The sequence below is a fragment of the Juglans microcarpa x Juglans regia genome, chromosome 4S (assembly GCF_004785595.1).
Source record: "Juglans microcarpa x Juglans regia isolate MS1-56 chromosome 4S, Jm3101_v1.0, whole genome shotgun sequence".
In the NCBI taxonomy this organism is placed as follows: Eukaryota; Viridiplantae; Streptophyta; class Magnoliopsida; order Fagales; family Juglandaceae; genus Juglans; species Juglans microcarpa x Juglans regia.
The window spans coordinates 19,814,936-19,839,420 of NC_054601.1; the positions used below are offsets into that span (position 1 = coordinate 19,814,936).

The 24,485-nt window shown below is 33.3% G+C and overlaps 2 protein-coding genes and 1 pseudogene across 6 annotated transcripts; all 3 read right to left on the reverse strand.

The window, feature by feature from the left end:
- Positions 1 to 1,391: 1,391 nt before the first annotated feature.
- On the reverse strand, positions 1,392 to 3,350 carry LOC121262456 (SKP1-like protein 1B). Its single transcript, XM_041164933.1, has 2 exons — positions 2,940 to 3,350; positions 1,392 to 1,736 (listed from the first exon to the last, which is right to left on the reverse strand). Exons 1-2 carry the CDS (start codon positions 3,231 to 3,233, stop codon positions 1,563 to 1,565), a joined length of 468 nt encoding a protein of 155 aa, XP_041020867.1. The 5' UTR covers positions 3,234 to 3,350; the 3' UTR covers positions 1,392 to 1,562.
- Positions 3,351 to 8,897: 5,547 nt separating this feature from the next.
- Positions 8,898 to 16,730, reverse strand: LOC121262457 (protein MID1-COMPLEMENTING ACTIVITY 1-like). 5 transcript variants are annotated; one of them, XR_005940106.1, is made up of 10 exons: positions 16,465 to 16,730; positions 15,888 to 16,112; positions 15,327 to 15,752; positions 13,861 to 14,282; positions 13,478 to 13,587; positions 11,867 to 11,938; positions 10,902 to 11,008; positions 9,561 to 9,654; positions 9,200 to 9,317; positions 8,898 to 9,067 (listed from the first exon to the last, which is right to left on the reverse strand). XR_005940106.1 is itself a non-coding variant. In XM_041164937.1 (10 exons), exons 4-10 carry the CDS (start codon positions 15,732 to 15,734, stop codon positions 9,265 to 9,267), a joined length of 1,266 nt encoding a protein of 421 aa, XP_041020871.1. In that variant the 5' UTR covers positions 15,735 to 15,752; positions 15,888 to 16,112; positions 16,266 to 16,347; positions 16,465 to 16,730; the 3' UTR covers positions 8,898 to 9,264. The 5 variants fall into 5 exon arrangements, 4 of the variants coding, with proteins under 4 accessions (XP_041020871.1, XP_041020872.1, XP_041020869.1 ...); XM_041164937.1 differs by adding an exon at positions 16,266 to 16,347 and having other exon boundaries at positions 8,898 to 9,317; XM_041164938.1 differs by having other exon boundaries at positions 8,898 to 9,317; positions 16,516 to 16,730.
- A 5,331-nt stretch (positions 16,731 to 22,061) lies between these two features.
- On the reverse strand, positions 22,062 to 22,719 carry LOC121262107 (annotated as a pseudogene).
- Between the last annotated feature and the right edge of the window lie 1,766 nt (positions 22,720 to 24,485).

The window sequence follows — 24,485 nt, forward strand, 5'->3', positions numbered from 1 at the left end:
CATTAAATAATAATAAAAAAATCTCATCAATAACTTCCAGTGAGAAGACAAGCATTTTCCTAAAACTAAATTATAATATTACAAAACTATCCTCCATTTCATATAGATTTGTAAAAAGAAAAGTCTACTATGCTAGCCAAATCTTACCGCTCGGTTTTTTTTTTTTACCGAATAATAAAGAAAGTGATTTTAAATATGTTGATGTATTTTTTTTATTTTTTAAAAATATTTAAATACATTAAAAATGTGAATAAAAAAATAAATAAAAAAATAATAATTTTACAACTAACGATAACACCGAATGGTGCTACTCAGGTGGCAGAGCAGCACCGCTCTTTGTAAAATGGTTGTTAAAGGTTATCATTTTCTCTAGCGTACTGTACAATCATACAGCATGTCTTAACAGATACGGTTCATTATTTTCTTCAATGATTAATGCCACAAGGTGGTAGTAATAATGCTCTGAAATTATTTTTCCACAATCAAACTCGTGGTTCCATAAAATCTTTAGTTTTCTTTTTTGCATGTTACGGTTTATTTTCTTCAATTGCATGAAAAATGAATTGGAGACCATTTAATGATTTGCCACCACGAGAGCCACGACACCCTGTGACATCTTTTGCCCCAACAGTCTGTCCAACAATAGTTATAGTAGAGCTACTCACATTTAACAAATTTAGATGGAAAATGCTATGTTGCCTCTCTAAAGTGACCGCTCACTTTGACAACTAGGGCAAAAGTATGTTTTTTTTTTTCAATATTTAAAACGTAAAATTTACACTAGCGGTTAAAGTGAGCTATCAATTTAAAATAGTTACATATATAACTAAGCAATCACTTAGAATACACCGACCTACCTCTCTTTTACAATTATTTTACAATCAACCAATGCAATTACGATGATACTTCATTGAAAATGAATTTCAATATTCCTAAACTACCTTCATTTAATGTATAGTTCAGGTAATCAATTTCCAAACCTAATAATCCACCACCAAAACCATATCCTGCCATTCAAAGTTCAAATCCTCAACCACCGATCCTCTGTCAATTGCACAAGAATTACACTATATACAATCACTTTTGTGTACTATTTGTATACTCCATTGATGTGATTGGTCAAATGAATTATTTTATATTAAAAAAAAAAGATGACATTAATGGAGTAGATAAAGGGTGCACAAAAATGACTGCACATAGAGTTTTTGATTGCGCAATCAAGTGAATGCTGCCCTTGGACAGAACAAAGCTTTCAAATGCACACAGATGTATGCATGTCTATCCAAAGCCGGCTTATCACAATAAATAAGGAATATAAACTATTGAAATGGCAGAGAAATTGATAGCAGGATCAGCTACTACCAGTGCCCCCCATCAGAATCTGAATATTATTTACAGTTCAAAGAGCTTACGATTTCAATAAAGCAAGAGTTTAAAACAGAGGAAGATAAAGCCAGAACAACTATGCCTAACATATAAACCCACATAGTAACCCTTAAACCAAGTTGTTTGTAAATCACATTTTTGTTTCCAAGTTCCACTCAAAATTATCACTCAATACATCATTCAAATGCCCACTGGTTCTCCCGACGAACCTCTTCCTCTTCCTCTGGGGTAAAGTCATTCTTGATGTTAAAGGTCTTGCGGATCTCCTCTGGGGTCTTTCCCTTGATCATGTCCGCCACAGTCTGGCATGTCAGATCCAGGAGGCTTTTGATGTTCAAATAGTTTGCAGCCTGAAAAAAGGCAACAGTATTAGAACCACAACTGAACAAGTATTTCTTAGCAAAACTCGGAGACTTCAAAGATCAATAAAAATAACCAGGTAATACACATCACAGAAATATTTTTGTTGTGTTAACAATCATAAAAAATATCACAAGCATAGGGCCTACGTTAAACAATTAACAATGCAACTTGGCAATGATTTTAAAACAAACCAAGATATCTTTCCTTCACATAAAATAAAGCTATTTTCATTTGAGGAACAGAAACAAAATATACTCCTAAAAAATAAGGTTGACTGAGTTAAGCAAGGTAAAAAAAAAAAAAAAGTTTCTGAACTGATTGAAAGGATCTTCAAAAAAAATAGGTACTTTCTCCTCAAAGAATTAAGTCGTAGTATCAACTACGAAGCAAACGAAATTAACAAAGCAATTAGAACATTAAACTTTGGACAAAAAACAAAACAACAACGACATATTGTAAAGAAAATAAAACCCTGAAATCAACCACGTCTTGGCAAAGAACAAGAATACTAGAAAAGCCAAATTATTTATGCATACAAGAATCAGTTTGAAGCATCTAGTCCATTGCATACTCAAGAAGCCTCCATCACCCCGCAGAGTAACATCACGTGTTAACAGTAAATTACCAACAAATCACCCATTAGTAAGATAATATTTTTCTTGTTATTGGCACCGGATGTCCCAGAAACGTGTCTTGACTAATCTCAGGGTGCACAAGCCCTCGGCAATAAGTCTCCCGCAAGTCGGGCATTCAAGGGAAAAAAAATCTCCAGTCCGATTGCCAAGATTGTTTGCACCCAAGAGGTTTCAAACCTTAGACCTTGTCGGGAGCATACCACCAAGACCAAGTCCTTTACCACTGGAGCCAACCCCCAGGGTTCCAATAGTAAGATAATAATTCAACAACCAACGAACACAGCTGTATGTAAGACTTTGACATAAATAATCAAATCAACTTCAAATGATCAAAACCCTAAGTTTCAAAACCTAGAATCATAAATTAACAAAACAACCATCACGCTAAAAACGTGATTCGAAACCCTAATCCAGAAGCCCCAACCTTAAAGAAATCAATTCAGATCCAAATTTCAGAGCCCCCAGCCACGAGAAACCCATGAAGGGAAAAATCGCCCACACGAACCAAAGCCATGAAAAGAGAGAAGTGATCAGAGGCGACGGAAGAGAACAAACCAGAATGAGATCGAAGAGAGTGGCCTGGTCAACCCTGACGAACTCCATGTCCCAAGCTTTGAGATCATCTTCGGAGGTGCGGTCCTCAGAGTTGGCCGGTTCGACGTGCTTCTTGCAGTACTCGATGACCTTGGCCAAGATCTTGCTCGTCACGTTGGGGAGAGGGATGCCGTTGTCGGCGCAATCGTCCTCGATCATGTGCTTGATGGTCTGAGACTCAAGAGCCACGGCCTCGTCGACCTCGAAGGACTCGCCATCGGAACTCTTCAGGGTGATCTTCTTCGACGACGACATGATATCGAAACGAGGCGTTCGCTATCCTGCAAACAAAGAAAGAAGAAAAAATAAAAAGTGCAGAAAACACTCGACTTTTCGTACCCTTTCCTTTTGCTACGAATCGAGAAATTAAGAGGTGGAGGACGCGTGAACCACTATTTATAATACATTTAATATATTTCCGACGCGTAAAAGTCCGAGATTCATGATTTCAAGTTGACTACCATTTTCTATTTTTTACAGGAAAATGATATTTATTTTTATTTTCTGTTTTTTTAATATTTATATTTATTTATTATATTTTAGATAAGAATTTAAAAAAATTATAATAATTATAATAGATAAAATAAGATGAGATAGTTTATTTTTATGTAACCTAATTAGCCCTAAATATTTTTGAGTTTATATGTTATACCTATATTTTTTTTATTTTTATGTAACCTAATTAGCCCTAAATATTTTTGAGTTTATATGTTATACCTATATTTTTATCAAGAGAAATGATATTTGTAATTGTAAAATATGTAAGTACAGTATAAGTTTTTTAAAAATGAATAAATATGAAACGTATACGAAAAAAAATTAATCTTTTAATATTAAATCTTACATTTTCTTAAAATGATTCTGCAACACTTACGTACTCATGTATGTAACGTTACTCGTTTCTTAATATCAAATAATATATAAGATTACGAAATGATTAAGGCTGCGTTTAGATATTGAACTGAGTTGAGTTAAGATGATAAAATATTGTTAGAATATTATTTTTTAATATTATTATTATTATTTTAGGATTTAAAAATATTAAATTATTTATTATATTTTATATTAGAATTTAAAAAATTACAATAATGAGTTGAGATTGGTTTACTTACTAAACAAAACCTAACTTACGGCTGTACAACTATTTAACATCTCTATGTAAAATGGAAAGAGCTTTTGTGAAATTAAAATTCATTTTCAACGAAGTAACATAAACATAGAGACATAAGCCATTTTACAACTTTCTTTTTAATTTAATTTTCTATAAAGGACATTTTTATAAAATAATGATACTCTATTTTACAAAAATATCTTTCATTTTATGAAAAGAAATTGTAAAAAATAGTTTATTTTCTATCATTAATCATATCTATTATTATATATAAAAGAAAAGTCATATAATTCAGACCTTACATTCTACCGATTAAATTTGAAGTATTGTATTTATGAAGTAATAAATATTTTAAAAGCAATATTTTATTATGAACTATTGTAATTTTTTATTTTTTTTAAAAAATATACATTCTACCTATTAAATTTGAAGTGTTATGTTTATGAAACGATAAATCTTTTAAAAATAATATTTCATTATGAACCATTGTAACTTTTAAAAGAAATTAACCATTGTAACTTTTAAAAATATGCATTCTACCCATTAAATTTGAAATGTTATGTTTATGAAGCGGTAAATTTTTTAAAAGTAATGTTCATTATGAACCGTTGTAACTTTTAAAAGTAATGAACCATTGTAACTTTTAAAAGTAACTCATTAAATTTGAAGTGTTATGTTTATGAAGTGGTAAATCTTTCAAAAACAATGTTTCATTATGAATCGTTATAACTTTTAAGTTTCATTTCTTTTCTTCCATATAAAAATATAAACCAATTAAGTCTCCATCTAAATATACTATTTTAACATTTATATTATTTTGTCAAATAAACCGTCTTATAAACTGTTTCGAATTTCTCTATTATAAAACTTGATCTCTCTTTAAATATCTCTTCCTCATATACAACATGCACAACAATCTATGCATTACGCAGGTTATAGGCTCGTTATTTTTTAATTTTTAACTTGCTTAAAAACGGGGAAAAGAAAACAAGGAGAAAAAGAAGAAGAAGTTGTTCAAATCAGCAAATCATGGTTTGAACATGTACAAAATAAAATTAAAGTTCATAGTTACTGTAAGATCCAAAGCGTAGCAATCGTTTAACGTATTAATGTGGTAAATATCGATGTGACATAAATTATTAAAAAACTGATTGTCTTGATTATCTGTCACGTTAGTTACAATGAGTGTAACACTTAATATGTTGTTAAAAAATTTATACATGACTTAATAGCATTCTCGTCTCATTCTTTATAAAATTTCTTATAATTTAATTAAAAAATATATTTTTAATTTTATTCATTTTTCATAAACTTCTTACATCTCATTCTCTATAATTTCTCTATTCTTTCTTTTTCTTTATTATTTTTTTTTCACTTACATTTACAAACTTAATTACTCAATATTTTTTTTTTATATTTTGAACTATTACTCTAGTGAATATTTTAAACAAAAATTAAAATTTTTTTTTGTGAATATGATAATATTTTTAAAATTAATTTTTTATATTTTCATAATTAATTAAATTATTTTTAAAATTATTATTTAAAACTATAACAAATATGAATATAAGAAAAAGTATAAATGATTGAAAGAAGAATTTATTTTATGTATTAAAATAAAATATTCATAAAAAATAGTTTAGGAGATGAATAGTGATTCCCTGGAAAACCACTATTCATTCCCTAAACATTTTTCCTAAAATAGAGATTCGGATATAGGAGGTATTTTGATCAAAACCATAAAATAAACCTCAAATCATAGGGAATCCGGTGCTTTGGGGGATCAGATGTGAATGCTCTAATAAATTAAGAGTTTAGGTATAAATAAATATTTAATTTTGGGTTGAATCTCATAAAATTAATTGTTTTAAGTTTCCTTTTTCATCATCAAGAGTTAAGCTTTGAATAAAAAGTAATGCAGCGGCATAGAAAATAGAAAAGATTGTGGAATTCAAAAAAATTAATTTTTTCCTTTTTTTTAAATTTTTTAAACATATTTAAATATTTTTTTTAAATTTTTCACATTTTTTTAAACATATTTAAATATTTTTTTTAAAAATTAATTTAAATATTTTTTTCCTTTTTTCACATTTTTTAAACATATTTAAATATTTTTAAAAAATACACCAATACACTAATAGTTACTTCCTTAGCCATTAAGAGAAAAAGATAAATTAAATACATGAGCGATCAAAATAAGGGAGCAAATCCATGAGACATAGTACTATCATTTTTCTTTTATAAATTTGAAAAACCAGCAACTTTTGCAATATATATATATATATAGCACATAATACCCAACTCTTGAATCCTCACCGATGGAGGATGCATCATGGACCAAACTTAGCTTCTACTTTCATCTTTCAACAATCAATGATAGAATGTCAAGATGAAAGGATTTAGGATTTGAGTGATTTTTAATCTAATGTTTCTTGCAATAGTCACTAAACCTTTTTGAAAGTTTGTTTTATGGATATTATGAGAATGGACTGAATTGCACAGTGTATTTTTAGAATGATATATTCAATAAGAAAAATGATTTGTACAAGTTCCAATAGACAAACCACATATAAGTCCTGTAAAAAAGTAGACTCCACCTAAAAAAATGTTCTTTATTAGTGAAACCTACTTTTTAATAAAAGATTCGTATGAAATTTATCTATTTATGGGAGAAAATACTACAGCGAACAACACCATTCATTATGGAAAACTAGAGCAAGATATAAGAGAAGAAAATTCAAAGAAAAAGACACAAAACTCACCTCCACCAACCATTTAAGGGATTTGGGGTTTTTTCTATGATAAGAAAGTAGTTTTCAGAGACATCAGAGCAAGGAGAGAAAAATATGTATGAGCCTAACGACTTGTTTGGATTCATAACTTAACTCATCTCATCTAATTATTATAATTTTTTTTCCAAATTCTTAAACAAAATACAATAAACAATTCAAGTTTTTCAAATCTCAAAATAAAAATAATATTCTAACAATATTTTATTTAACTTTCATACCATCTCAACTCACTATCCAAACCTCTCCAAAATGATAGCTCCGTTTGGATTGTAAGATGGTTTCATCTGATCTGATCTGATTTGATCAACATCCAAACACTATACACAAACATTTTTTAAATATTCAACTTTTTCATCTAATCATTATCTAATCATTACAACTTTTTCAAACTTCCAAACAAAATACTAAAAATAATTTTTCAAATCTAAAAATATATATATATATATATTATATTATAATAATATTTTAACTTTATGGATAGTGCTACTATGCCCCCTCAATTTGCCCACTTGGTGTGCCTTTAGTGCAAATTGCACTTTTGTTTTTTTTTTGCTTTTTATTTCAAACATTTTTTAAACATGTTTAAACATTTTTAAAAAATAAAAAAAATACTAATATACTAATAGTCACTTCTTTAATCATTAAAAAAATTAAAAAAAAAATTAAATGCATAAACGGTCAAAATGAGAGAACATACTAGCATTATTCTTTGACTATTATTCACAAATAATTTTATTATTATTCACAAATTTCTCATTTTATCTCATCTCAATATCCAAGAGAGGCCTAAGAGACTTGGGTTCATAAATGATTTCTTAAACCACTGTGCTAATCCTATATATTTATAAGAACTAAATAGACAAGTCCCGCGTATACTCTTTGTAAAAAGGTGGTTCCCACTTAAAAATAATATTTTTTTTTTACACTTTTTCAAGAAAGGATCCATTCTTTTATAAAAATTGAAGTTTATCTATTTAAAACTTGTACAAATCATTTTTCTATTACTAACACAATATTTATTATTACCAGTTATTTACAACTCTTTATGTTTTCTTCTTACCAAACTCATTATGTTTTCTTGTCAGAAAAGCAGGCGACCAATCAGTCTTTCACAATCTATCCCTAAAAGACTGATTGGTCGCCTGCTTTTCTGACAAGATTCTTTCTACTACTTGTACTATTTGCTTTTACTGTTTGTACTGTTTGCTTTGTTAAAAGCTCATCTTTTGCCTATTAAAGGGGAACCTCGCCTCAAGGGAAAAACAACTTCTTCTTTGATTAGCAGCTACTTCTCTCTCCCTTTCATACTACCCGAATTTCTCCAGAAACTCCTTACGCTTTTGAGTTTGGTAAGAAACCTATTTGGTAAGTTGTGTCAATACAAATAAACGTTATTATTTCTATTACTAAGTATTTTCATTTATCATTATTACCAAATAATAATTATTTGGTCCTGTATTACTCTACTTTCATCTTCACTACTTCCAGTTATCTGGACCTCCAGTCATCTGGTCTCTTCCTTTATATGTTCTCTTTCTTATCTACTTAATTTGTGCTTCGACTTCTGTGCCTTTCGGGTATATATATATAGGAAAATGCTACTCTTTCCACTGGAAGTTACTACTGGGACTTTTTTATTTTTTTATTATTATTATTTTTTACTTAATGATTAAATAAGTATTTTTTAATAATATTTTTTTTATTTTTTTAAATATTTAAAAGTGTTAAAAAATACATGAGAAAAAACCAAAAAAAAAAAAAAAACCAGAAAACTAACGGGAGCCCCAGCGGGAGCTCCCAGCGGTGGGAGTAGCCCCACCCATATATATATATATATATGTTATATGTATGTATATATCTATTGCTATACATACATATTCTCATCTTATTTTGATCATGCTAAGTGATATATAGCACATTCATACCATTAGATGATAAAGAAGCATGCAATAAATAATCATTTAATAGTGATAAATGTGCCACATCATACTTAGTGGGATAAAAGTATGATGGTAGTATGATGTATAAAATTTTCCATATAATATATATTAGAAAGTTAAAAGAGTTATAATATGTACATGCAGTATAATCCATCCTATTTTTGTTCGGCCCCCGGCTTTCACAATTACTAAATATTTAGGCCACCCACAAGATATGAGTCCCATCAATCCTTGAGGCAATGTTAACTGACATGATAAATAAAATAAAATAAAATAATTAACAAGTTGAGACAACACTAAAAAACTGTCTATGATTCACCCTGAGCTGAATTTAGAAGATATAGACACCTACAATGCATATGGGTTAAAAGTATTGGCCTTATGTACTGCTGCCAAGGTGCATATAAAGTTTCATACTATCCAGATCACTTCCATTCTATCACTTAAGATTCCATGTATTGCGAGGGTGGAGGGCTTATCTTTGTCTTCTCAAGACCTGCAAGTTGGAATAGTTTACATCCGGGTAAAAGAAGTCACGAAGAAAGCCCAACCAGAAACAACATCATTATTATGACTTGAAATAAACGTATCCACCAAATTAAGTGAAAATTTTCTGAGAACAGGTCGGCATTCTCAAAAGTCATTTAAGAGGAGTCACTTTGATGGTTTTCTTCTATTCAATATCAGAGAACTAAAACATTGGACAAGATTAAGCAAAGCTCAATGCAGAGGACAATACCATAAGCCCCACGGATCTCCACCTCTCTCCATTCTTGGACAAGGGCACAGCAGCAACACATCAAATGAGAAAGGAAATCATCAATGGAGCCTCCCTACGAAAGAGAGAAAATGTGTCATAATTTGGAGAAACCAGAATACAATAGAACAAGAAAGACTTAGAATTACATATCTTGTATCCAACTCGACCTTGCCTGAACACATTACCTAATATTTTCTTGCAAAAGATTATAAGGAACAGGTATAACAGATTGGATGGTAGGTCTCGACCCAAATATATTAATATACCTCCCAAAGAATGTCAATCTTATATAGATGTACCTATGCTTCCCATATAAACCCACAGATCAAAATTTTCACAATAGCCTAACAAAACTTCAAATCTTCAAAACTGTTTACGTTAGATGAGCACTGAAAGGTACATATTCACGAAAAAGATCCATCAATAGTGTTGGGTATATTTCCTACAAGACCGAGGCCCAGATAAGGCCCACTAAAGAGGTAGTCAAAACAAGGGCATATTCTGAATGGCATGAGAAACACGTGGACCAAGGATTGTGGATCCACTACCCCCACGATCTAGCAACTGCCCGGCACCACACTACCGTTAACTCCCCAGATATCCCTCAATACGAACCCACTTAGACGTATAGAAGGGAACCCGTGACAGGTATGGCTTTTGGCCATTTTTTTATACTCCCTCATTCAATCTACATTCTCAAGTAACTAACTTGATCATCGGAGAATCCCCCACCAGGAAACCTCAGGCAAAGGTTAGTAGATTATCTTGTGCGTGCAGGTTGCGAGCTTGGTGATCTGCTAGGTGACGTGGTGTATCAAATAAACGGCATCAAGGAATAGCAATTCTCATCCAAGGTAAGAGCAGCGCATTCCTCTCTCTGTACCATATAGCAGTTTATAATTTAACTAAAGATGCGCAAAGCAATCCCACATTGAATTAAACAAATATCTGGCTAATTTAACTTTCAGCTACTTTTTGGCTACAGTATCCAACATATTTGTTGGATACTTTAGCTCAGCTAAATCTATTGTATAATATTTTGTTTTTGTTTAATACTTGTACTTCAATAGTTTAGTTAGATTTAATATTACAAAAAAAAAATATATTATTTAATGGTTTAGCAAAATTTATAGATAATTCAATGTGGAATGTATGGGAACTAGATTATGTAAAATAGCATGATGTCTTTTCTAGCTAAATTTTAACCAGAAAATTACATAATTGGATGCCAATTCTCTTAGCATCAGAAGTGGGTTGATGTGTCTGATACATAGTGTTGCCACAAGAAAAATACTGATCATATAGTGGGGGAGAGATTACCGTAATGTTTAACATCTTGCGAAGCTTTCTTCTGACATTGCAAGTATAGCAACAGCATGACAATATCAACGAATATGCCATCAAATCGTTGCATGCTTCCCCTGGAGCTGATGATCAGAAAACCAATCTCTTTCATTGTAAGCTTCAAATGAAAAACTACAATCACTTCTATTTTCATCTTAATTTGTTTTCCATCATTGTGTCAAATATATTGTACAAAGACCTTATTTTATTTCATAGTACTTCTTAATTTATTATTTTCCTTTTGTTTACTTCAATTTGAACTCATTAGATTGAGAGAAGGTTCATTCAATAATATCTCCCACAAAATCAACAATGTAGCAGTCTAGCAGTTGAACATGTAAGAGGAAATCAGGAAGGGATTTCAACATTGAACACTAGTAGCCTGAACAAATATTCAGCTAAAAAAATGATAGAACCATTATTTCTGCCCCCACAGGAAAAAATGTGTTTGTGCCTCAACTTCCCAAAAAATCATATCAAGACTTAACCAAACAATGGCCTCATTGCTGCACTTGTAACAAAGAGTGGGGTTGCGAATTTACCACTGGTCAGCATCAAGAAATACTACAGTAAGGTCCTGTTCCATTCTAGGAAACACAGTTCAGACAAAATCACAATACTAAACCAGTTTTACCCAAAATCTACCTATCCAAAAGTCCATGCCGGAGAAAGAAATGGCTGCTTTTTCCAGCTGCAAGACTGAAAACTAAACCCAATATTTTAGACAAGCCATCTATATAACAAACTTACTGAATCTCACTAACTCCATTCAGCTTAGAATCTACTACCATAGTGTAAGGATTGATAAAAACATGGAACACATAGATGCAGAAGCATTGGGGTATAGCCACTAATTCAAATTAATAGTCTTTATTATATTTACTTATAAGGTATGTAGACAAGAACTGATCAGAGAGGCCGAAGAAGTTGAGCTAACTTACAAATATGCCTATTAGTTGCTACAGTAGCAATCTTTGAAAATGTCCCACAAGGAAAGACAAGCGTCTTTATACCTGCAAAACAACTGGCACATTTAGAATACAAAGCAAACTTCAGGAAAATACAGGCAAGGAAAGAACATGAGAATTTACCAGGATGTGACAGTGTTACAATTCCTACTACGAGGGTATTGTCTTATTTTCACTTAAATTAGCTTATATATACAAGTAATCAAATATTTTATTAAAAATAAATAAATAAAGCATAGTGCAAGTACACGGAATGTGTATAAGAGGAGCACCTAATTAGAATTAGAAAAAGATACAAGGAAATCATGAAAATTCAGCCCAGTAAAATCAATAGCGGCTGCCCATATGAAGAGGCAAGTTTTAAGCTCTTCCATTGTCTGCTTGTGATTCTCGAAATTTCTATCATTCATTTCCCTCCAAATGAACCACACAAGGCACAGCTGAAATTTGTGAGTTGCCATATAACCATCTCCAACTTACAAAGAGGTCTACTATCCTTCTAGGCATAGGCCAAGAGCCAAGCCAGCCCTAACTTTACCAAAAATCTCATCCCACAAGACTTTGGCAATCTCATAATAGGGCAAAAGAGGGTTTTCAGATTCCCTGCTTTTTCCTCATGTACAATGCTAATCTATTAGAATGATATGACATTTCCTTACATTATCTGCAATGAGGATCTCTCCCAAGGAGACTGTCCAAGTGGGGAAAGCAAAAAAAAAAGTGCTCTTGGGAACGCCTTCCAATGAAACAGGTTAGAATCCTGAGGTAGAAGGACTTGATAGAATTATCAAACAATAAACTTCCTTTTCTTGGAAGGGGTCCAAAGAGTCTTCTATGCACCTCCAAGAAAAAACTGGTAGAATATAAGGAGCTTGAAGCCTTGAATTCTTTGAATCCCAATCGTAGGCCGCTCTGAAGAAACTAACATTCCACCAAGCAGAGCTACTAGAGAACTCCGATAGATCAACCATCGGGGCCTCCTACACAAACAAGGGTGTATACCTCAGGGAAGTTTTCCTTGAGGGACTGTCATCACACTATAAATCATGCCAAATTCTAATCCTAGAACCATCACCTGTCAAAAGCCTAGTATGACTAGAAAAAAGGCACCATCCTCTTCTCCACAACCCCAACCCATGCAACACATACACTTCATTTGAACATCATTAACCCCAAGCACAACCAACTTAAGAATCTATCACAGCTTTCCACAGTCATAATAACTATAACCCTCTAGTCCATTTAAGATCTTGAACAAAAAAATATATTTTGAGGTACTCAAATACTTGCATCTAACATGCTCATGTTGAGAGCCGCACTGAGAAAAATAAAAGAGGGAATCAATATACCACAAAATATGCTAGAAACAAAGGAGAAACTAGAAGTTTAGAGCAGATTATACCATATGTGCATGAACTGATAAACACAACTCAATGCAAACGAGTCTTAATTCCAATCAAATTTCAACAGCATAAGCACGTGGATTGATAAACACAAAAGTTTATACAGTCACACACATAAAATATAACTTTCCAGATCACTACAATCTAATTGACAATATATTCACACCGTGAGAGAACATACATAGACAAGGTTCAGAACAGCAACCAAGTAGATCAGTATGCCATTCTTCGTGTCGAAGTGAACCTCTAGTTGAGAGCAGATCATGGCCAGATGAAGCTGAAGACATGTTTCTGTACAGAGATATATGGCCGGAAGCACCAATACAAGCATGAAAAAGATCTTCTTAGAAAGTCTAGTCTAGCTTAAAAACATAATGTAAGATAGGGAAAAAGAAAGCGACAAAAATTCACTCGAATGGTTTCTCCTGGATCTGAAGATCATGTAACTTGAGATTGGCATAACAACTGAAATCTTTTATCAGACTGATACAGCATCGGAACTTAAATTTTCATTTATTCTGACTGCATTAATATATATTAAGTTTAAACAGGAAGAAAACTAACCTTGAAGTTGTAAGAGTATCACTTTTCTTCTTACGATAGCCTTCATCAGATGAATGCTCATTGTCACTATTGGTATCTGAATAATTCTGTTCCACTTTCTTGTGACTTTTTTCAAGCAAATTTTTCTCCGGAAGGGCGTTGGTAGCAGCAGTTTCTGTTACATCTATCAGATGTTGAATTACTTCACATTGGCTCACATCCAAGTGAGCTTGTGATCTTTGTAGTTCAAGTTGAAGCTTTTCATTTTCCTTTCTAAGTGCTTCATTGAAAGGCAAGTTTGGGTAGGAACAAGAAAGAGTTTTCTTCAACACCATAGCATCATTAGTTGAGGGATCTGGGTTCAGTATCACATCCTGCACCTTTCTGTCCTCTTCATCCAATGTGTATTCTCGCTCATCCCTTTCAATATCTTCAAGTCTCTCCTGAGGATTAGAGAGAAGTACATATAAGCCTAATCAAGCTAAATCATTATCTAAGTACACAAACTTCCTAGGGTATTGAAGCACAAGCAAATTAATTAAATTGGGCAAGTTCCACACGCATATAGAAAAGAGAGCAAATTCTTATACAGGTGGAGGTAAATCAAGAGTCAAATGTACTTTCAATGAAGAAATGTAACCTGTAACTGCAGCTGAACATTACAATGCATGAGACTTCAGTACGATCAATAGGTAGTTCAGCTTAATATGGCATAGGGGCCCAAAAATTATTGTTGGCCCATGGATATTGAGACACAAGACTCAGTGAGATCATCTAATTACTATAGGTTTTTACCCATTGACCATTGCTACAACTTCATATCAATACAAAACAACAAAGATGAACCTTTCAGGGGGAGGATGCAAGGCCAACAAGTACTTCATAGACTTTGCAAGCCATTCCCACTTGGTGTATCACTTACTACCCAGCTACTGATGCATCTGTGGACATCTCATTCTTACAGATCATCAACCCTGCCGAACAAGGAACTGCAACCTATGTTTCAGGTGTGGCAGCCTTATAAACTCATTGTTAATTCAGTACTTCAATAGGCCTGCCACTGGCACTCAGACCAATTCAGTACTCCAATATGCCAGCTGCTAGCACTCAAACAAATTCAATACTCCAATTTGCCTGCCACTGGCAATCAAGGTTCAGACGCCTGTAGCAAGCCTCGAGAACCAAATCCCACTAACTAATTCTTCCACTAGAATGCTTCAATGCTGATCTACTCACCCACAGCTGACCCATCTTTGTTGTTTCAACAATTGACACTCTACCTAAACACCAGTATGAGACTTGCCACCGGGGGAGTTACAGGTAAACTTTTATTTCAACAACCCTTTGGAAAGTAGTCCTCGTTGTCAAACCATGTGCTCTCTCCATTTTTTCTTTTTACTTCTTCTAGCAAATATCACTCCTATCATATATAAAACTAACAAGGAAAAGAAAAAAGCAACAAATTAGAAAAGAAACAGAATCAATACCCTGACTCTAGCATTGTCCACAAGAGTAATCAACGGTACAAGCCGCAAGTATCTGTCAATCTCATTCTGGGCCTTTCGGAACTGGTACACGATGTTCCATCCCATTGCCAACAAATACAGATAGCTCCGGTCCTGGCAGCTGTTGACCAAGATGTAGGACCTCCTCAACGCATCCTCAAGCTGCTCCAGAGGCTCCCGCGTCTCGGGGTACTTCTTAAGCTCTGAGATCTTGAGCTGCTCCAGCAAGTTCCCGATTAACTTCAAATGCTGCGCAAATTGCCTGCAGTTCCTCTTGTGCAGTCGCGCAGTGTTCGCGGCCTTCCCGATCAATCCAATCAGTTTCACCGCGTCCAGGCCCGTAAGTTGGGCCACAGTTGCAAGCTCCCCAAGATTGTCCCACGAAGACATCTTCACCTCTCAAGGAACCTAAAAACCACCCTATATATTTCAGAATATGCATTTTCCAATCATTCATGGGATTCAGCCTTAAAAAAATGTAAAATAAAAAATATGAATATGTCAGGAATTTGGAGAAGATGATAGATTTTGAGTCTTTGTAACCTTTTATCAAGCCAAATGACTCAAAACTTAGTAGAACTTCAAGATGAGTTGCAATGGCTTCAATTCCTCCACTTGCATTGCCGAATAAAAGCACGGTACAGCTGATTCTGTTGATCAGTTCAACGAAAGACTGCTTCGTTTCAAGCAGAATCAATACCTACTTGAACGGATCTTTCGGAAATGTCACTGTTGTTCAAGATCCTGTCCTCTTATAAACCGTTTCAACTGCAGCAATATATTCAGCAGAAAATGAGATTAACCAAATGATCCAAATCCGGAAGACTATTCGTTACACCTCTTGACTAACTTTTTTCAACGCCAAAAAAAATCAAAAGAAAAGAAGAAAGGAAGAAAATTGTGTTCGCTTAATCTATTCACCGTTATTCGCCGGGCCCAGAGAGGTCAAACGTCTTTCAGCCAAAAATTAAAACAACGAAATAATTTATTTAGGCATCAGAACCTGTGATAATGGCAATTGAAGCTTCAGAATCACAATGAAGAAATGAGACTTTTTCAGTAAAATGAATAATTTTTTTTTTTTAAAAAAAAAGCTGCGAATGCTGACGAACTATGGCACCTGCTGCGAAGAAGTTGCACTAAGTTTAGAGGGAGGGGGTTGCCGATGAACCTGGGCTCGCGTTATCTATGTTTGTGGGTGCGAGTGAGCAGGCGTGATTCGAGGCTCAATAAATTAACTAAAAGGAAAAGAAATGCCAAAATCCGTGAGGAGGAAGAGCATCGAATTCAGAAATGAGCAGGCATTGCTTTGCGCACACCAGCTTCCTTCTCGTACACCTCAATCCTCTTATCGTACGCTCACAGTTTCGGTGATTTCTTTGTCTGTGCAGAGCTGAGTTCGCTTACAAACTCTCTCTCCCACTCAGACGCCATGCGAGACAGACAGAAGGATGTAGATAGTGCGGGCCAATGGATGTCTTCATTCATGCGCCCCTTTCTGTTCCAACGAAATTACAAAAATGCCCCCGATGTTCCACGGAAGCAATGAACACTGCGGGATTTGACTGCACCAGTCCCGTATGCTATTTTTTAATTAATTTATTTATTTACTTAAAAAGAACTCCAGCTGTCAGCTGCAGGTGTGAAAAAAGAGTAATGCTACTATTTTTTTTTATCTTCTTTTTATTATATTATGATATGGTATTAAATGATTAGAAATTAATATAAAAAATTTATTTATGAACTTATCATTTAATATCACATCATGAGATGATGAGAAAATGATAATGAATAAAATTTTTCTATAAAAAAACATATTTTCTGCATAGTAATGTTAGAAAAATTTAGTCCATATCTTTTATAATATGATAATGATAAGATTACTACTTCGTATTATTTCTTTTATTTGTTTAAATTTTTTTACTTTCTTTTATAATAAAATAACTTCATCGTATCGAGGCGTAAAACCTCAAATCAGGTTACAATATTGTTTATTAATGAAAATGACATTCTCAATAAAACTAAGGACATCATGCCACCAAATTTGCATATCAATAATGGACCATGCATGCCTTGTAAGTCGATATGATGCCACATTAGCCAGTCTATTGCCATGCTGTAATATGCACTATAGAAAACTTTACATCAGTCTTTTAATTTCATACACTAATGCTGCAAAGAAATCTGTATCACTATTGACCTCATCGACCATAAACAAGCAGTCACTTTCAATGATAAGGTTATGGATGTCAATGTTGAGACAAAACTTTAACCCCTTAGTAAAGCCACTGCTTCAATAATTTCTGGTTTAAGATCTTCAGAAATTTTTTTTATTTAATAGTTAAGAAAGTGATTATTGGTAAAATTATATATTTTTTAATTTCTTTTTAATGATTAAAGATGTTAAAAAATACTTAAAAACAATAAAAAAATAAAAATTTCAAATACACTATAAAGTAGTAAAATAATAATAAAAAGATAGTAAGTCTATCACTATTAATAAAGTGAATCTCATTATAAAATAATAGATTTTTACCCATTTTATATGGTAGAGTGTACCTTTTGAGTATTGTTATTAAATCTCTGCACTATACAGTATATGACATAATTTAATTTAAAAGATAAATATTAAAGTTTTGAATCTTAAAAATCAAATTTTATCATTTAAATTATGTTGATGATATACTCTAGACACTGACTTGATAATAGAATAACTTTATATTATATAAAATAAGGTGCACGACTAAAAATAATTTTTTTATGTCAAAAATCTATTTAATTTTTTTAAAAAAGTATGCAAAACTTGTACCCTTAACGATATCTGGCTTAATAAATGGGATCTTTGAATTAATATTTCTAGATACAAATATTTTTATAATTTAGATAATAAGTGTGATGTTTTCAGTTCAATATACCATGTTTGAGGTCCATGTACATTCTGCATATAATTATTTAAAATAAATCAAAGTAATATTTGTTAAATTTCAAACATTATAATAATAATAATAATAATAATAAATCCCTTGGCTAGGAGTTCTTCCCACAAAAGAAGCAGTGGAGGAATTGAAGCCATTGATCTAATAGTATCTTCAATAGATTAGCTAAAAGTTAAATTTATTGAGTACTTAACTATTAAATAACAAAAAATAATCACAATGGATTAGCCAAATAATTAGAATTTAGCTACAGTTATATTCAAAATAATTTTCAAATTTGAATGTTCTTGTTCATAGGTCAAATTCTTATTTTATAGCTGTAGCATAGCTCACATACCAATTTGATATATTATTAACTAGTATACTAAACTAATTTGACCAAAGTTAAAAAGAAAAAAAGAAGAAGTAAAAAGTCAAAAATTAGAGTTTGGGGAGGAATTGTCTCAATTTTAAACTATGCCTTTAGGCTGAGTAAAAATTCAAAAATTTATTTTTAAATTCAACTTGGGTTCGGCTTTGCTCCGATTTCAATTAAGAAATTAAAAACAAAATCTGACACCAACTTTGACTTAGCCCTTTGACTCTGACTACGACTCTGATAATATACATATATTATAAAAATATATATTTATTTGTAAATTAATCATATACACTAGTATAGTTCTATAGTTATATAACTAGAACTTATATAGTTAAAATCAATAATATAGTTATCATAAAATAATATGCTTGTACTATAATATAAATAGACTAAATAAACTAATAATAGTTTAGTATATGTAAACATCATAATATTACTACTATGTAACGCTAACGTATAATAATACGCAAAACTAATGTATAAACACTAATATATAATAACATATAATACTAATGTATAAACACTAATATATAATAACGTGTAATACTCATGCATAATAACTATTGTACAATAACAAGTAATACTAATGTATAAATTTATAATAACATGTAATATTAATGTATAATAGCACAAGTATTATAACATGTAATATAAATATATAATAACATTAGTATAGTAACATGTAAAGTCTAGTATATAATTAAGTTAGAAATAAGTTAGAAACTAATATAATAACATGAAAAAATTTAGTATAATAACATGTAATTAAACACTATAGTACAAGTCTATAATAGGAATAAGTTAGATACTAGTATAAAATAGTATAATGAGTTAATAACATGTAATACTATAGTATAATAACATATAATTAGACATTAGTTAAATAATACTTGTTAATAATCAATACTAACAACTAAATTTAGTGATAAAAAAATTATAAAAACCATAAACAAAAAGACTTGTGACTCAAACAAAAATTAAAATTAATTTAAGATTTGGTTTAGTTTCGGGGTTTAGGAAAAACAAAAGTCCAAAATATGGTTTAGGGGAAAGAAAGAGGCTTTAGAAGCCCAAAAATGAGGCAGACACCCTTATGGACGAGAGGCTGCAAATGGACCCTAGCATCCAACCCCATCCCACATGGGCAGGCTACCCCTCCCGATTGCTAGGTTGACAGATGGCCTTGCAACCCATCTGGAATCTGCCTAACAATCAAAACCCACAAATTCATTCATCAAGCCTACAAATCCATCCGTTAAATCCATAGATTAAACCTCAAACACACAAATCCTACAAAAAATAAAAGAAAAACATCTTAAACAAAAAAATAAACCATTGTTGACCACGACATGGTCGTAGGTTTGAGAAAAAAACCACGACCACGATTGACCCGTCGTGGTCAAGGTTCTTTGAGGAAACCCACGACCACGTCATGGCTTGTGGCTCGGGGTAGAGAACCATGGCGAGTAGTGGTCTTGGATCTTAGCTTAGAGCCTTCGATCCACGGCCACGCCATGGCCTTGTGGGTATCTCATGGAAGACCACCCTTAAGAAAGAAAAAAACAGAGAAGAATAAGGTAAAGAAAAGATGGAGGAAAAGAAAACGTGTTGTGGGGTTAAGGTCGATGACGAAGAAAAAGATAAGGATCGAGAGGAAGAGAGAAGGGAGGAAATGAAAAATTTAGGCCTTTTCTTTCCTTATGTATACCCTATGCAGGCAGGTAGGTGGGGCTACCAACCCACATGTAGCTTTTCAAAAAAATCTTGCCTACCCTAGTCAGTTTGGGTCGACCGGGTTGCCCTCCAGCCCATCTGGGGAGCCGATGGATGAACCAAGCAGGTTGGATGCAGGGGTTTGCTCAGCAGGCATATTCCAAACTATAGGAACTATTTTAATATTTAAACCTTAATATTACATATACACATATAGGGCTGTGCAAAATTTCAAAATTTTCGACTCCGCCCGACATCCACTTCGATTCCGACTTTGTTAGAGTTGGAGTCTTTGGAATTCGAAGTCGGAGTTCGGAGTAGCTCCGATTAGGTAATCGAAGTCTGAGTCTGAGTCAGATCTCCAAGAAGCTCCAAACTCCGACTCCGATTATTTTTAAAAAAAATCTAGATGTAAAACGATGTCGTTTTACAGCTGGATTTAAAAAAAAAAATTAAACGACGCCGTTCCACTTAATGTGGAAGGGCGTCGTTTCATCACACGGGGGGTTCAAACGCAAGACCACCCTTCTGGAATCCCTTCTTCCTTCTCCCTTCTTTCTCGTGTCTCATGTCTGGACTTTGAACCAGTGAAGCGTCTCGTGTCTCTCTCGCGTCTCTGTTGCCGGAGTGCCACTGTTCCTCTTTGCTCCTCCGTGCAACTTGAATCCGAGATTCAGCTTCTTCCTACGGTGAGAGTGAGGGGTTTCGAGCCCTAAAATTAAATCGCTTGATTTAATTTTTTGTACATGTCTCTTATGGATTGGTATTTTGTTGTTATTCTTGTGAATTGGTTTTGTAAATTTGTAGTAAGGAAATGTGTTTGATGAATTGTATGATGTGTTTGTAAGTTATGTTGTATGCATGCAATGTGCTTGATAAAATGTGCAAAAGAATCAAGAGATGTAAATGGGCTATTTGAATCAAGAAATGAGCTCTCTGTTGTTTGAATCAGACCCACTTTGAAGCCCTAAATTGTTTGACTGGGTGGAATAAAGTTCAAGTACCTGTGTTGTATGCATAAATCCGGTCTTTGTGCACACCCATAGATCAAGTACCTGTGTTGTATGCATGCATTTTATTCCCGTAGACACAAAATGGTGCATTTTGCTTTGATTTAGTTTTGTAAAGACTCAGTTGTTTAGTATTATCATTATTTCAATCCTCAAGTTCACCATAATCAATCTAATTGTTTGTTAACATAAAATATATACGGAACTTTTTGTAATGACTTCATGATTTTATTGATTTTACAAACATGAAACTGCAAACAATTTTTTGATATTCATGGGTTACAATAATTTTGAGCTATTCTATTTAGTAGTTCTGCACTACATACTTATTCATGTGGATTTTTTTTTTTTTTTTTTCTTTCCAATAAGTATATGGTATAGGACTGCTGAGTATAATTTTTCAATTATTTTAGATGGATTGCTTTTGGGACTCAAAACTTAGCAAGACATTTGAATCAATCAGTAACCTTAATTTCATATATAGGACGACTCATGTTTTGTGAAACGTATTAGGTAGTGTTTGGATGTTAAATTGAGTTGAGTTGAGATGATAAAATATTGTTAGAATATTATTTATTATTATTATTATTATTTTAAAATTTGAAAAAATTGAATTATTATTTATATTTTGTGTTGAAATTTAAAATAATTTTAATGATGAGTTGAGATGAGTTTAAGTTTCAAACGAAACTTAATGTTTAAACTTTTTGTTTTATGGATGGATGAAGACTACTACCGGCCAATGGACAATAAATTAATGAAAGATTTTTTTTTTAAATAAATAAAATAATGTGGCCTCAAACTTTCAGAAACACTATTTTTAATAGCTGAGTTAGAGCCCTTGTCATAAGTCCAAGACCAAAGCATAACACCTCCATATTTTGAAGAATTCTTAATAGAAGGTAAAACTTCATTAGTAAGAACATTAGGAGGGATATAGCCACTCACAGCTACCTCTGGAGCAGCAGGCAACCCAAGAAATATCTGCCTTGCTTGAGTAGTGTTCCATTGATTCCAAGAATTCGTACGGTTGTCTTCATTGTTAGAGTATTGACAAGATGGGTTGTTGTAGAAATGGACCCAGACATAGTTAATAAGGCAAGTGTCTAGTGCTCCTCTTAGCCAAGCGTCTGGGAAAGAAGACTCTGGTATTGCTGTTAGGTAGACCTTTTTCTGTTGGCTAAATGCAGGCAGTGCCCTTGCGAGATTGTCCCAGTGCTGGTTTGTGTATCCCTTAAATATAAAAGTCAATTCCATCTAGAACTGCATCACCCAATGGACAGGCTAAATTGGCCCTCAAGAAAGTTGTTCCACAAGTAGTTTGCAACAATACTGCCCGGTATCAGATCAGAACATCATTTTATTTTCTTTCACTTTGTGAGAGGGACTAGCAAAACATGCACATTCCCTTCTAAACATCTACGCTTTAAAACAGATTTTAAAATACAACAAAAAAAAAAAAAAAAGGTCTACTACTTTCTTACAAGATGGTGTATAAAAGCATAAATTATTGTGGGATTCATATCAGTAGGTTTTTACTGTTTTGACCTTGCTCACTAAAGATCATAACTTAGTATATGGAGTATGATCAAACATTTATCATTTATCAGGGTCCATGTGTACAGATGGGTTGCTTATTCATGAGTCAACATCTGTTTATTTCACAATACTTATGTTTTTGCTTATTTTTTAAACTAATTTTTTACTTCTAATTTATTTTTTCAGCTTCTTTGATTGTGATATGGATTGTCCACAAGGGGATGTGGTGGATACCAATGCTACAACTCCTACACCTGTGGGTACTTCCACCCTTAGAGCCATATCTAGGCCAGCTACATCTTGTGCGAGTAGTCGACTCCCACTCCCAGTAGATATAGAGGATGAGAATATGTTCAACGAAGAGGAGGAGATGCCCATTGAGCAAGATCAATCACTGTGGCCTTCTGAAAAGAGGTCGTGGATATGGGAGCATTTCACCAAAATTCTTGGTGAAAAAGTGAACCCGATAGCAAAATGTCATCACTGTGGGCAACTTTGTGGATGCTATTCGAAAAAGCAAGGCACCAGTGTGTTAATAGCACATCTAAATGGTTGCCAACGATATAAGATAGCGAAGGGATTGGCAGCCACTGATTAGACCAACCTCAGTTACCAAACTTCTACAGCCACTGATGGTACACAAACTAAGAAATTGGTCATCCCTCAATACAATGAGAAGATGTTGAGAGACATGCTTGCAGAGATGATAATTACAGATGAAATGCCATTTACCATAGTCGAGAAAAGAGGCTTTCGAAAGTTTCTAAACTTTGTTGAGCCACGATTTTCTATTCCATCACGGTATACGGTGATGCGAGATTGTATGAAGAGGCATGCGAAAGACAAGGCGGAGATGAGGAAGATGTTTATTACCACTGGCCAAAGAGTGTCGTTTCGACTGACACATGGACGTCCATAAAGAACGCCTGCTACATGTGTATCACAGCACACTACAGTGACATGAATGGTCTAGAATGTTGTGCTTAGACGTTCCGACTGGATGGAACTCTACATTCATGATGTTGGATGTGGCATAGAAATATCAAAAAACATTCGAGCGGATAGAGATCGAGGATGGGGGCTTGAGGTATGCTTTATTGGAGCCAGCAAGACAGGGGCTTGGTGCGCCGGGCGCACATGATTGGACCAGTGTGAGCTACTTTGTTGAATTTTTAAGAATTTTTTATGACATAACCATGCGGCTATCTGGATCCAAATATACGACTGCGAACTCATTTTTCAGCGAGCTCTTGGAGCTTCATTTCCACTTGGAAAATAGTTGTACTGATTCTGATGGATTGTTATTTGCTATGGCGATGAGGATAAAGACCAAATATGATAAATATTGGGGAATATTGAGAAGATAAATAGATTGCTATTTGTGGCTGTGATTCTTGACCCCCGATATAAGTTGGTTGTTCTAGAATTTTAGGTAAATTCCGTCATCGGGGCAATGAAGGCTGCAGAGTTTATTAGTGTGCTAAAAAGTGATATTGATGACCTATATAATCACTACAGTAATAATTGTCAGCCTTCATCCGCAGCTGGTAACTCCTCACATTCGAGGCCGACATGGTTGTTA

Coding starts and splice junctions, on each gene's coding strand:
- LOC121262457 (XM_041164938.1), bottom strand. CDS start 15,734: ATGTCTTCGTGGGACAATCTTGGGGAGCTTGCAACTGTGGCCCAACTT. Junction 13,588..13,860: donor GATACTCTTACAACTTCAAG/GTTAGTTTTCTT, acceptor ATCTCTGTACAG/AAACATGTCTTCAGCTTCAT. Junction 11,009..11,866: donor AGCAACTAATAGGCATATTT/GTAAGTTAGCTC, acceptor TCTGATCATCAG/CTCCAGGGGAAGCATGCAAC.
- LOC121262456 (XM_041164933.1), bottom strand. CDS start 3,233: ATGTCGTCGTCGAAGAAGATCACCCTGAAGAGTTCCGATGGCGAGTCC. Junction 1,737..2,939: donor CTCTCTTCGATCTCATTCTG/GTTTGTTCTCTT, acceptor GCCTTTTTTCAG/GCTGCAAACTATTTGAACAT.